General features: G+C 48.5%; 1 protein-coding gene across 1 annotated transcript; it reads right to left on the bottom strand.

Annotated features, from left to right (window-relative positions):
- Positions 1–401: 401 nt before the first annotated feature.
- On the bottom strand, positions 402–13,322 carry LOC139600796 (C-signal-like). Its single transcript, XM_071449255.1, has 6 exons — positions 13,090–13,322; positions 4,990–5,041; positions 4,522–4,709; positions 3,643–3,798; positions 2,035–2,145; positions 402–1,166 (listed from the first exon to the last, which is right to left on the bottom strand). The coding sequence occupies exons 1-6, from the start codon at positions 13,228–13,230 to the stop codon at positions 1,053–1,055; spliced, it is 762 nt and encodes a 253-aa protein (XP_071305356.1). The 5' UTR covers positions 13,231–13,322; the 3' UTR covers positions 402–1,052.
- Positions 13,323–13,543: the final 221 nt, after the last annotated feature.

Raw genomic sequence — 13,543 nt, 5'->3', positions numbered from 1 at the left:
AAGGGCCTAATCAGCTGGCATGAGGGAGGGATGTCGAAGCCAATCCCAGACTTCAAAGAGCTTTTTGCTTTTGTACCTACCTCAGCCAGAACACAGGAGATTTATTCACCAGCTGCTTTGAGTATTTCAGAGCAGAACAAGGGTCTGTCAGAGATTTATTCAGCAGCTGCTTGTAGTATTTCAGAGCAGAACAAGGGTCTGTCAGAGATTTATTCACCAGCTGCTGGTTGTATTTCCGAGCAGAACAAGGGTCTGTCTCTGGTTTAGGTACGCCCCACTGTGTCAAACCCAACTACCCTGAAAGGTTAACACAGGTTAGAGATTCTTCCTGAAAATTAAAAATAAAGTTCCCTTGTCTGGAAAGAGAAACCTGTGGAGGAGAAATTAATTGAAGTAAACAGTTCGGTAAACAGACTGAGACTTTATTGAAGACATTTCAGAAGTTTATGTACAAAACAACATTCCCACCCCCATATCAGGCTGTTAGTCACCCACTGGGAACAAAGCAAGTGCCTGGTGTACACTGGCAACCTGGGGACACTCAGAGTTTGCCACAGAATTCACAGAAGGTAACAAACTCCCTTGGTTTAGAGCAGGGCAATTTCAGCCTTGGCTCAGTTAGGAACAAAAGGAATCAAAGGAGTTGTTTTTGTTGGTTTTTTTTCTGGAGGTAACTGAGCATGCTGGAATCTGACAGCATCCACTGGCCTTTACTCTGAGGTCAGGTCATTTAATTCTGCAAAGAGCCAGAAGCCCACTTTGGGTTTGGAAGTGGAAAGGAAGCAGCAGCCCCTGGATTTAACCTGCAGGTTTGGATGCATTTCAGAGGGCTCCAGGAGATGCCCATCACCGGGAGCACAGCAGTGTTTGCAGCTAGAGCAGAGCAGTAGCGATGCCAAGGGAAAGACTCAGCCCCTCTGCTTCCCAAACACACCCACAGAGAGGCTGAGTGTCAGGTGGATATTTCAACAAGCGTCTAAGAACCCCCTAGAGACAGACAGGAGTGGTTAAATTGTGACTGAGGAGCTGTTCCTGTGGAGTTCTGTGCTCTTCTACCACGGCAGAGTTTCCCCTTGCCAGTCCAGGAAAGAACCATTTTCTTTTTCACCGAGACGTTCCAGAACAGAGAGAATACCTGGGATGGCCTCCTGCACCTGCATGGGAGCCTGGAATGAAACAAGCTTAGGTCATTGCTGGGAATATCCTGCAGAGGAGAATTAAACACATTTCAGGAGGCTCTAGAATGAAGGGGGATGTCAGAGAAACAGAGAGAGAAAGCTAGATAAGCTTTCCCATGAATTGGTCTGAGGGAGCTGGAGAGAAAAAATTAAAACAATCCCCACGTGGTGTTTTGTAATAAGCTGTTTTCCTCATAAGGTTGTTCACAAAAGGGTGGTTTCTTAGCACCCTCTCTGTAGCAAACTGGAGTATAAAAAGGAATTCTTAATAAAGTTATTAGCCTTCAGAGAATGCATGGAGTGTGTCACTCATTTATCTGTGTCATCTCTGACTCAGTGGTGACATTTTGGTGTGTCACAGCCCACAGAGGGGTGCAGCCAGGGGGCTGGGACAGCAAGGGTGTCACAGACACATTTTATGAAAAATCTATTTACCTGCTGCTGTGGGATGCGACAGGTGAATCTTTGATTGGTCTCATGTGGTTGTTTTTAATTAATGGCCAATCACAGTCTGGCTATCTAGGACTCTGGTCAGTCACAAGATTTTTATTATCATTCTTTTTCTATTCCTTTCAAGCCTTCTGATGAAATCCTTTCTTCTATTCTTTTAGTATAGTTTTAATAGATCATTTTCTTTTAATATAATATATGATATATTCTTTTAATATAATATATGATATATTCTTTTAATATAATATATGATATATATTATATGTTATATTATATGATATTATATATCATGAAATAATAAATCAGCCTTCTGAAACATGGAGTCAAGATTCTCATCTCTTCCCTCACCCTGAGACCACCACCACACAAGGGACCCCAGTGTGACATTTCCAGCACTGGCACTCACCATGTTCCCACCCATGTCTGTTTGAAGCCAGCCTGGGTGCAAGGAAATGCAGAGAATTCCGTCTGATTTCAGGTCTGCAGCGAGACACCGGGTGATCATGTTCAAGGCAGTCTGCAGGGGTGGAAACACCCATTAATTAATGTGTGATTAATGAGCCTGGAGCACCAGCCTGAGCCCAGCTGCTGGGCACCTCCCTTCCACCCTGCTGCCACAGCACGGGGCAGGAAGAGGCTCTCAGGAACTCATCCGGACTTTCTGGGAACTCTGAAAGCTCTGCCACCACAAACTCGCTGCCCAAAAACGAAACCAAGCTGTAAAGGAAGATAAAGTGGCATTTGCAACGCCTCAGGAGCTGGGAGGAGAATAATATTGACATAAGGACTGTGTTTTTCTGCACTAATCACTACACAAACATTCATTTACTTCTGAACAGGGAAAACAAGCATTTAACAGCTTATGAGTAGGTGGTGTAGGAGAAACTGTATGTGTTATCTGTACAAACTCAATCCCTGGATGTGAGAAAACTGAAAATCCCACCTGTCACTGACTGACATCACCACGTAGAGGTCAGCACACCTTTTGCTGAGCTTCCTGCCCGCTCTCTCTCTTGGATGGGAGAGGAACACAGCTGATGGAGCCCACACTCGATGGCATCAGCTCTTCCCTGAGTGCCAAACCCCTCAGGAGTGGATCTGGACCAGAGCAGGGATTTGGGAGCCTGTTCTCTCACACTCCATGGCATCAGCTCTTCCCTGAGTGCCAAACCCCTCAGGAGTGGATCTGTACCAGAGCAGGGATTTGGGAGCCTGTTCTCTCACACTCCATGGCATCAGTTCTTCCCTGAGTGCTAAACCTCTCAGGAGTGGATCTGTACCAGAGCAGGGATTTGGGAGCCTGTTCTCTCACACTCCATGGCATCAGCTCTTCCCTGAATCCCTCGGGAGTGGATCTGTACCAGAGCAGGGATTTAGGAGCCTGTCCTCCAGGAGTTGCTCCAGGTGCAGCGTTCCAAGCTCCCACTTCCACCCACATGAAGAACAAGAACACTTTTTGTGCCCACAGAGGTGCTGCACCCCTTGCTAAGGCCAGCAAGGCTCCACCTGCCCTCAGCCAGGGAGCACAGCCCAGGCCAGCCTGTAGCTGTGATATTTTTTGAAAATTCCCTTTGCTAGGATTTTTCTCCTGAGAAGCTGAGAGGCCTCAGAAACGAAATGTAAACAATAATTACCTGCTGCTGTGGAATGCAACAGGTGCATCTTTGATTGGTCTTATGTGGTTGTTTCTAATTAGTGGCCAATCACAGTCCAGCTGTATCAGACTCTGGTCAGACACAAGATTTTATTCTCATTCCATTCCATTTCTTTGCTTGCAAGCCTTCTGATGAAATCCTTTTTTCTATTCTTTTAGTATAGTTTTATTATACTTTTAGTATAATATATATAATAATTACATTATATAATATATACTTTAAATATAATATATAATCATCATTAATGTAATAGATATCAATTTACTTTTAATATAATATATATCATAAAATGGAGTCAACATTCTCATCTCTTCCCTGTGCTGGGACCCCTGACAACACCACCCCAGCAGCCCACAAACCTTTGCTATCCTGTAGGGATAGACCTTGAGGAACATCTCGTTGGCCTGGACGAGCTGCATGGAGGCAGCCAGGGAGGACATGTTGATGATGGCAGCTCTGTGACAGCCCATGCCAGTGCCCAGCTGTGCTGCCTTCCTCAGCAGCGGGAGGAACGCCTGTGAAAACCAGAGTTTGCTTCACTTGGTGATTGGGGCTGGAGCTGGATCATTCCCTCATCCAAAGCAGGAACCCCAGCACAGCTCTGTGCCACCAGCACAGCGTGGTGATGGCTCCTCACACCCCGTGGCCTGAGGAGAAATTCCTCCAGCAGCCTCTTCTGCCCACCTCCCGTCCCCACTGTGGCAGTCACATTCTCTGAAAAAATCCCTTTGCCCAGGGTTTTTCTCCTGGGAAGCTGAGAGGCCTCAGAGAAAAGGAAAGCAATTCTTGTCTCATTTGCTTCTCTGGTGTTTTGCTGCTGTGTGTGTCTTGGAATGTGTTTGGAGATTGTTTACCCACAGGTGATTGTTTTATTGGTTTCTGCTGTGAGTTGTTTTCACTCTTTGGCCAATCTGTGTTGGGACTCTGGAAAGAGTCACAAATTTTCATTATTGTCTCTTTTGCCTTCTGTAAGTATCCTTTCTGTATTCTTTAGTATAGTATAGTATTCTTTAATATCATGTAGTACCATAAAATAATAAATTAATTTATCACTACTCCATGAGAACATGGAGTCAGATCCATCACTCCTCCCTGCAAACACAAAGTGACCCCACACCAGTGCACAGACAGCAGTTCTGTGTCAGAACTGTCTCTCTGTGCAGCTCCAAGAGGACAAACAGCTGCACAATCCCAGCTCCCCTGTGGAAAAGGCCCGGACTGAGCCCATCCCTGCTCACCTTGGTGACCATCAGCTGGGCCACGGTGTTGGTCTCATAAATGGTGAGCATGGTCTCTGCCGTGACCTCCTCCAGCGAGGCCAGCACGTTGATGCCAGCGTTGTTGATCAGGCAGTTCAGCCCTTTGTCTCCCACGATTTCTTCCACTTCCTTCACCACTTTCTTGATGCTGTTCTCACAGACCACATCTGCACAGAGGAGGCAGGAAAAGCCCCAGGTGAACAGTGCAGGGTGTGCCTGGCACGGGACAACCCCTGCCAAACCAAAGCTGAGGCTCACTGGGGATGTTTGGGCAGCACACAGGTGGAAATGCACAGATTTTACAGAATTACATTTCCCCAGTGTTATCTTGAAATGGTTTTCAGCTGCTGGAGATCGTGTCCAGCTACTGATCACTCAGGAGACCAATTTTTTTAAGATGCACTCACCTAAGCTGAACAAATTTCAGAAATAAAGCTCTTTACTCACCCAGTTGCAGGAGCCTGATGTTGCTGTATTGCTTGCTGAGCTGCTGCAGTTCCTAGGAAGAAGAATTATTTTTATTATATATATATATATATATATATACACATATACATATACATATATATCCATGGCTACTGCAGAAATCACTTTGAATTCTGCACCTCCAGAACTACAACTGAAATATTTTCCTGGTTGGGCTGAAGGCAGAGATTCCCCTTTGTTTTCCAGCCTGCTGAGCAGCTTTTCTAAGAGCCAGATCAGGAAATTGGACTCTTCCCTGCTTAGTCCAGACTCCAGCGTGCTGGATTTTTAGTGGGATATTTCCCAGCTTTAGTGCTCAGTTCTCAGCATTCCAGTAAAAATCCAGTGCCTCCCCAATTCTGTGAGAAAATCCTAATTCTCCTGAAGCTCAGCTAGTGCTGGACACCCCTTCAGAGCGACAGGAATGCTTTTAAAACCCCATTTGGAATTTCTGTTTGCAGGAAAATTTCCCCGTGGAAATTTCATTTCCCCATGGGAATTTCATTTCCCCACGGGAATTTCGTTTCCCCATGGGAATTTCGTTAGCATCACTTCTTGTAAGTAGAGGTGGAGCCCACCAAGAAATCAGCCTGGGGCACAGCCACTGTCCAGGAGAACAATTCCCTCCCTGCTGGAGCTCACTCAGGGCCTGTCGGCACTGCAGGCTGCTGTTCCTGCAGAAATCCCTGCTCTCCTCTGCTCCAAGTGTGTCCAGACTGGATTTATGGGCCCAGCTGGAGCTCTCAGGTTTCTGTGCCATGGAGCCAAGTGGGAAGCAGTGGCCAAAGACAACAGATGGATTCCATATTCCCAGTCATGTTCAGGAGACACAGCACACCTGGCCAAACATTCCAGCCCCAGCAAATCCCTTTCTTTAGGAGCCCTTTGGGAATAGGGGTCAGGAGGGCAGGTTTGGAAAGAATCCTTCCCTGCCCCTTGGAGACACTGCAGGGACTCGCTGTGCTCTGACAAACCATAATGGATCACATCTTTTATCTCACAGCAGAGCCTGCAGGGCTCCCTCCAGGCTTGTTTGGGAGATTTTTGTTCTCCCACCCAGGCCAATCTACAACTGCAGTTAAGGCTATTAAGGGGAGGGGGAAGGAAAAACAAGTCAGAAGCACAAAACCAGAAGGCATTCCTTGCTTTGGGCAGGGCTCGGTGGGACAGATTTCCATAAATTAAAGGCCCAGAACACACTGGCTTGTTTATTGATGAAATAGCTCTGCCTTGTCAAGGCCTGCAGTAATCCTGTGCCTTTGGATTGTCACTGGATTTCAGTTTGACAGCATCACTCAGTGCATGATCAGCTCCAGGAGTGCTCTGGCTGCTCCAGGTTTGTCCATTTATTTATAGTTCATTTATTTATATGCTTTACTCTCTGACAGAAACGAGCTACCAGCTCCTGCTGAAAGGCAAGAGAGGCTGAGAGGCTTCTGAAGTGAGCAAACAATATTTTCAATTAAGAACTGAAGCATTCTCCAGTACACAGACAGCAGGAAATCACAATAGCTGCATGCAAATTAGGTTTAAAATTCAGTGGGTTTTCCAGTTAATTATTTGGTTAACAAGTGACTCCCCATTCAGGGGTTTAAATTTCTGAGAAGCAGCTCCCAGGCACAAAGCTGATCTAGCCAGCTTTGGTCTTCAAGAATGTTACACCTGATAGAAGCTGAAAAATCCAGTTAGAACATCTACAACTTGCAGGAAAGCCTATTTTCCCCCTCCTGTGACTAGAGGGAACATGAGAAAAGGAGGACTGAGACAAGGAGGCACAGCCAACATATCCCAGCTAAGGCATTTTTAATTAGTGTGCTGTGACAGATAATTTAAAAACAAACAAGACAAACAAAGCCCAGCAAAAAGCCACAACACAACTCCCTAACAGCGTGTTTATTTAGCGTAGTAGCTGCAGAACTGCTCGGCACCTGAACAATCATCCCTGAGAATCAGCTCGTGGGGAGTCCGAGACAAGAATTAAACTCTGATTAGCATCTGTTGTTTCCTGCTTGCTGATTTTTAATTACGATTAACAAAGAGTCAGCCTATTCTGATTTAAACAAGATCCTCTGGCACTCAGGGCTCCAGACTCATCAGCACACAGGGTATTTATTGCTAGATTTCGAGCAGGAATGTTTTGTTGTCTTTGTCATTTAGCAAGATTTACTTTGCCTTCTTTATGAAAGCATTATCCACTTCGGTTACAGCTCTTGGAAAGGGCCTGGCCCAGCTCAGCCAGTTGGAAGCAATCAAGGCAAACAAACACAGCCTGAGAGCAGGATAAAGGTGCTTGGGTATCCTTCACCTCATCCTGCTTGCTCTGGGGACAAAGCCAGAGGTGTATCCTATTTTTCTGCGTCCCTCTGAGACAGCTTTTCAGTATCACAGTGTACAGCCAGCTCCCTGTTCAGCCCTGGAACAGCTTCCACAGCACTGCCCTGACCCACAGCCCTCTCTGCCTCCAGAAAATCCAGCCCTCGCTGCTGTAGGAAGTGTAAAACACTTCCAGAAAAAATAAATAATCAAGCAAAAACGACTCTGCAATAACCCAAAATTAGAAAGACTTCAAGAATGCCCCCCTCTGCCTGATGTATATTCAGAAATGCCCCCTTTGCCTGATAAATCTGGCGCACAGATCGCTCAGCTGCTCTTCCCAGTTGCAAACCACATGGCTAAAATATGTGTTAGAGGGAAAAACAAGCCCCAGAGCTGACAGAGACAGTGAGCAGAGAGCTCTGGGCTGAGGAGGGACCAGGCACAGCCTGGGACTCAATCTCCTGCTCCAGAGAGAGGGAAAATGCACCTTTGAGCTTCCCCGAGCTCTGCAGAGGGATTCGCTCACCTGGGAACTCGCTGGGCCTTGGGGAGATGCTCCTGTGCACATCCCACAGCTCTGGGCGCTTTTTTATTGATTTATTCACCTCCTCCTTCCCCACCACACCAGGGCCTGCACCGCTTTTAAGTGCAGACCTTTAGGGCAGAGTTTTCCCTTTTATAGGAAAGCAGGATGGGGGAGGAAGGAGCAAAGATGGAAAAGAGGAGTGTGGGGAGAATTCCAGCTTGTGCTGGCTCCCTGCTAACAGCACTGGGGCTGTGTCACTTTTTTTTTTTTTTAAGATTTTCTAAGCTTTTTTTCTAAGAATTTTTAAGATTTTCTAAGCTTTTTTCTAAGATTTTTTAATATTTTCTAAGCCTTCTGATGTTGATATTGTCATAACAAACTTTTTCCATGCACATTCTGTAAAGAACTTATTGTTTTGCATTCTTTTATGGAGGAGGAGAAATTTGACGGGCTGTTGGTTTGCTCAGTGTCATTGGAGGGGTGGCAATGGACAAACTGTCCATTTCCAATTCACTGTCACTTTTGGAAATTTGTAAACGTTGGACTCAGAAAATAAACTCCCCTTTTTTCACCTTGAAAACAGCAGTGTGCCCGTCTGGAGGGCAAAACCAGGACACCAGGATTATTTCCCTGGAGATTTGTGGCTGCTTTTCAGCGCTGGAACAGCTCGAGAAAAGGCAGAAACAACCCAAGAAAAGGCAGAAACAACCCATGAAAAGGCAGAAACAACCCAAGAAAAGGCAGATTGGGATCAGAGTGGCTGGAGGAGGCTCCGGTGGTGTTTTCCAGCAGGGGCAGTGGTTATCTGCCTGCCTGCTGCACGTTATCGTGTGATCTGCAGCCCATTTGTTAAGCAAATGTTCTGGGGAGGCCACCTAGGAGCTCCTCAGGCCCGGAGCTCGAGTTTTCACAACTTCTGCCAGCACAGACTCACATGCAAAATCCTGCAGCTGTTGAGCATTACCCCAAGGTTGGGGAGCTACAGGAGATAGATGTGCTGCTTTTCCTGGGGAAGAGAGCAAAGCACACCCGGGTCTCCCCAGCATCTTTGGAAAAGCAGCTCCTTAAGGGCTCCTCTCTGTCCACTCCTTGGAGGGCTCCAAAACATTCACTCATCACTCTGCTGAGGGATTCCTGCCCAACGGGGAGCTGTGCTTGCCAGTAGTTAAGTGTATTTAATCGCTTTTCCTCTGAAAATTGGGAGATTGTTTTTAAGAGCCTTTTTATTTAAGCTCTGCCCATCTCCATTCTGCCATGGGAAAGTGCTGCTCTGCCAAAGCAGAGAGCAGAATTTAAAGGAACTGTCCAAAGGTTCATCCTCTCATGCAGTGGGGGACAATTCACTTGTACAAGGAGGGTTTTTCACATGGTCAACAAAATACCAAGGGGAAAAACCAAAATCAGACCACCTGAGCTGCTGTCAGGAGAAAAAGCACTGACCCAGGTGTGCAGAGAAAGAAAAACTCCCTCAATTTCACAGCCCACAAACAGGTCTGAGATGGGCCAAGCCCATTTCATGTGCCCTGAGTTGAGCCTGCAGTGCCAATTCCTGGAGAGCAAAAACCTGAACTCTGGGAGTTCAAAATTTGACTGGGAATTCAGTGATGGAAGGGAGAAGGAAAGGGAGAAGGAAAGGGAGAAGGAAAGGGAGAAGGAAAGGGAGAAGGAAAGGGAGAAGGAAAGGGAGAAGGAAAGGGAGAAGGAAAGGGAGAAGGAAAGGAAAGGAAAGGAAAGGAAAGGAAAGGAAAGGAAAGGAAAGGAAAGGAAAGGAAAGGAAAGGAAAGGAAAGGAAAGGAAAGGAAAGGAAGAAGGAAAGGAAAGGAAAGATGACAAGAAAATCATGGAACTTTTGCCTTTCCTGCCACACTCAGCAGCACTGCCAGGCTGGAGCCAGGCTGTGAGAGCAGCAGCTGAATTTGGTGCTGCCAGGACCAGGATTGCCAGTGCTGAGGCTGGAGCAGGTCTGTTCTTGCCCTCTGCCAGCCCCAAGGAGCAGTGGGAACACTCTCCGAGGGTCAGAAAGTTTTGTGCCAGCTCCATGCTTTGCAGATGGGGCAGATAATGCTGGTGAAACCACTACAATACCTTTAGTAAAGATTTCTTCTCTTCCTTGTGGAGTTTCCAAACCCATCTGTTAGAAATCTGCTTTCAGCTGACTGCAGAGGTTTCTATTGATGTCCTGCCAAGGCACAGCACATGGCCTGGAGGTCCTCACAGAGAACAAAAACCCACCCTGATCCACCAAGGACAAAACTTGCCCCCTGTAAAAAATGGAGCAGCTCAGGGTGCAGCCCGTGTGGCTGGCAGGGTCCCTGTGGGGCTGCAGGAATGTGGCTCCTGGCCAGGACACCCTGCCAGAGGCTTTCCAGGTTTCTCCCTCCAGCCAGGAGTGACCCAGACTCTTCCCAGACACATTGCACTGTCTGAGGGCTGCTCCATCTCCCTCTGCAGGTTTACAGCCCTTTTGCTGCAGATTTTTAAATACTGATAACACAAAAAAACCCTCCAAAACTGATGAGTTGTGCTGAGATTTGTCCGTGTAATGTTTCCTGGGAAGCTCTTCCTGTTAAAGGAACAATTTCACTCCTCCATGTAATGGATCTGAGAGCATTATGATGAAAACAAAAAAATCATAATGTTTGTGAAAAAGAGAAGTTTCCTGCCTACAGGAGACACCCTGCCAGAGGCTTTCCAGGTTTCTCCCACCAGCCAGGAGTGACCCAGACTCTTCCCAGACACATTGCACTGTCTGAGGGCTGTTCCATCTCCCTCTGCAGGTTTACAGCCCATTTGCTGCAGATTTTTAAATAAAAATCACAACCACACACACACACAAAAACAAAAAAACAAACCCCAAAACTGATGAGTTGTGCTGAGATTTGCCCGTGTAATGTTTCCTGGGAAGCTCTTCCTGTTAAAGGAACAATTTCACTCCTCCATGTAATGGATCTGAGATCATTATGATGAAAAAAAAAAATCACAGGGGAAAGAGAAAGAACCTCTCTCAGCAGCGGCTGGAGCAGCTTTAGGACAAACCAGCAGGCAGGGAGATTTTGATCTAGCACAGGTCAGATGTCTCTGCTGCCTTCCTGTGCCACTACTACAGCGGGCTCTTGTGCAATCTCTGTAGGAAATGGGGCTGGGAGCGGTGCCAGGAGGGGACGGGAGTTACAGGGACAGAATGGGAGAATTTCTGCTCAATAACAGGAGTTAAAGGGACAGAATGGGTGAATTTCTGCTCAGGTGCTCAATAACAGGAGTTAAAGGGAACAGAATGGGAGAATTTCTACTCAATAACAGGAGTTAAAGGGACAGAATGGGTGAATTTCTGCTCAGGAGTTAAAGGGAACAGAATGGGTGAATTTCTGCTCAATAACAGGAGTTAAAGGGACAGAATGGGGTGAATTTCTGCTCAATAACAGGAGTTAAAGGGACAGAATGGGTGAATTTGTGCTCAGGAGTTAAAGGGAACAGAATGGGTGAATTTCTGCTCAATAACAGGAGTTAAAGGGGCAGAATGGGGTGAATTTCTGCTCAATAAAAGGAGTTAAAGGGGCAGAATGGGTGAATTTCTGCTCAGGAGTTAAAGGGAACAGAATGGGTGAATTTCTGCTCAATAACAGGAGTTAAAGGGGCAGAATGGGTGAATTTCTGCTCAGGAGTTAAAGGAACAGAATGGGTGAATTTCTGCTCAATAACAGGAGTTAAAGGCACAGAACGGGGTGAATTTCTGCTCAATAACAGGAGTTAAAGGGAACAGAATGGGTGAATTTCAGCTCAGGTGCTGCGAGGAAGGGATCAGGGGAGCCACAGGGAGCAGCAGCCCTGAAAGGGAGCTGTGCACCTGATCCCAGCCTTGCTGGGCTGTTTCTCTGCACTTTCATTCAGAAATACCCTAAATGCACCTTTGTGCTGGAGACCTTTTTTTTAAATTAAGACCTTTTCCTTCAGTGTCATAAGGACCTGCAGAGCTCAGACTGCAGCTGTTACCTGGCCAGCCCTGTCCCACATCCCAGCCACCACCTTTTAGAGATTTTTTTGTAGCTAAGCAGTAACCAAAGTGTTTGGTTTATTGCTGGGACAGTGTGATCACAATCTGTGTGAAAGGAACCAAATCCCTCGGAAGGAGCAGACACAGGGGCTCTGTTTCCCTCTGAAATTTGTATTTTTCCTCGCTGGAAATGCAGGGGAGATGCAGGGATGGGGCTGTGGGTGTCAGCTCTCCTTCCAAATGCCTGGGCAGTTCCAGAGAGGTTTGGGAAGGAGCAGAGGGATGGGCACCTGTGGGAGTTTCTGTGCTGCCCAAATTCCCCCTCTCGAGGAGAGCCGAGATCAGCCCGCGGACACTCTGTGACACCGCTGGGCACAGAGTGACCGATCAGCCTCCCACTGTTTGAGAGGTGTGTGAAATTCCGTGAAATTGGAGTTTTAAAGACTCCTATAAAAGTCTACAGGAGTCCCAAAACCACTGCGATGCTGCAGCAGGAGGGACTTGGGCTGAAATGGGAGAGAGAGAGAGAGAGGGAGAGCTGCAAGTGGATCCACGAGCAGCAGGTACCAAACCCTCCTGTTTCCAGCAGGAACTCGGAGCCCTGCCCAGCAGAGAGGGGAACTAAGAGAAGTGATTAATTCATTGCTCATCTGGCCTTTCTCAATTGCTGCAAGCGCAGCAGAGAACGGGAGGCAGAGCGGGCACACGGCTCCTGCTGGGGACACAGACACGCGTGGAGAGAGGGAGAGAAGCAAAGCTGTGGCGGGTTTCTCCCCTTTCTGGGAAAGGTTTCTGAGGGCTCCGGGCCGGGCAGATCTGGGCAAGGACAGCGCAGACAATTCCAGCAGCAAACCCAGCGAGAAACTCGGGGATGGACGGAAGGGGGTGGCAGGAGCGCTGGAGATGCTGCAGCTGCCCGGCCGTGTCCCGCTCGCTCTCCCGCTCTCGGGAACGCTCCCTGTCATGGATAAACCCGAGCTCCAGCCCCGGAGAGCTGCCCGGTATCGGCTCCACCCGCCCCGGCTCCTGCCCCAGCCCAGGAGCTCGGTCCCGGCTCCATCCCAGCCCTGCTCCATCCCAGCCCGGGAGCTCCATCCCAGCTCCATGCCCGGCCCGGCTCCATCCCCTCCCGGGCTCTCTCTGCCGGCACAGGGATGCTCGAGATGTTCCTCATTTCCAAAGTGCCTTCTCCTCCCTCCCGACGCCTTTACCCCTCTCCGGTGACCCCCAGCGCCCCCGGCCCGTTTACCTGCGCTTTCTCGGGGTACCGGCAGGTCGCAAAGACCAAATCCGGGGAGGGGCTGGCGGCTGCGAGCCCCCGCACCAGCCCCAGCCCGATGCCGCGGCTGCAGCCGGTGATGAGCACGGAGCGGCAGCGGGGCTGAGCCATCGCTGCCTCGGCTCGGCCGCTCCGCTCCGCTCCCGGCGCTTCTGGAGCCCACGCGGGTCTCAAACAACCTGAGCCGTGCGGAGCCGCCCCGGGCCCGCCCCCGCCGCGGCACCGCCCCCGCCCGGCTCCGGGCACGGAGAGAACGGACCGGGGAAGGGGAATTGGATCTGCCCCGTCTCAGCTCCAGGGAATGGAGAGAACGGACCGGGGAAGGGGAATTGGATCTGCCCATTCCCGGCTCCAGGGCATGGAGAGAACGGACAGGGGAAGGGGAATTGGATCTGCCCCCTCCCAGCTCCGGGCACGGGGAGAA

The sequence above is a fragment of the Agelaius tricolor genome, unplaced genomic scaffold (genome assembly GCF_023055355.1).
Source record: "Agelaius tricolor isolate 1412-34295 unplaced genomic scaffold, bAgeTri1.0.p SCAF_28, whole genome shotgun sequence".
NCBI classification, from domain to species: domain Eukaryota; kingdom Metazoa; phylum Chordata; class Aves; order Passeriformes; family Icteridae; genus Agelaius; species Agelaius tricolor.
Note: the sequence above shows the minus strand (reverse complement) of the source record. Positions and strands in the feature narration are given on the sequence as shown.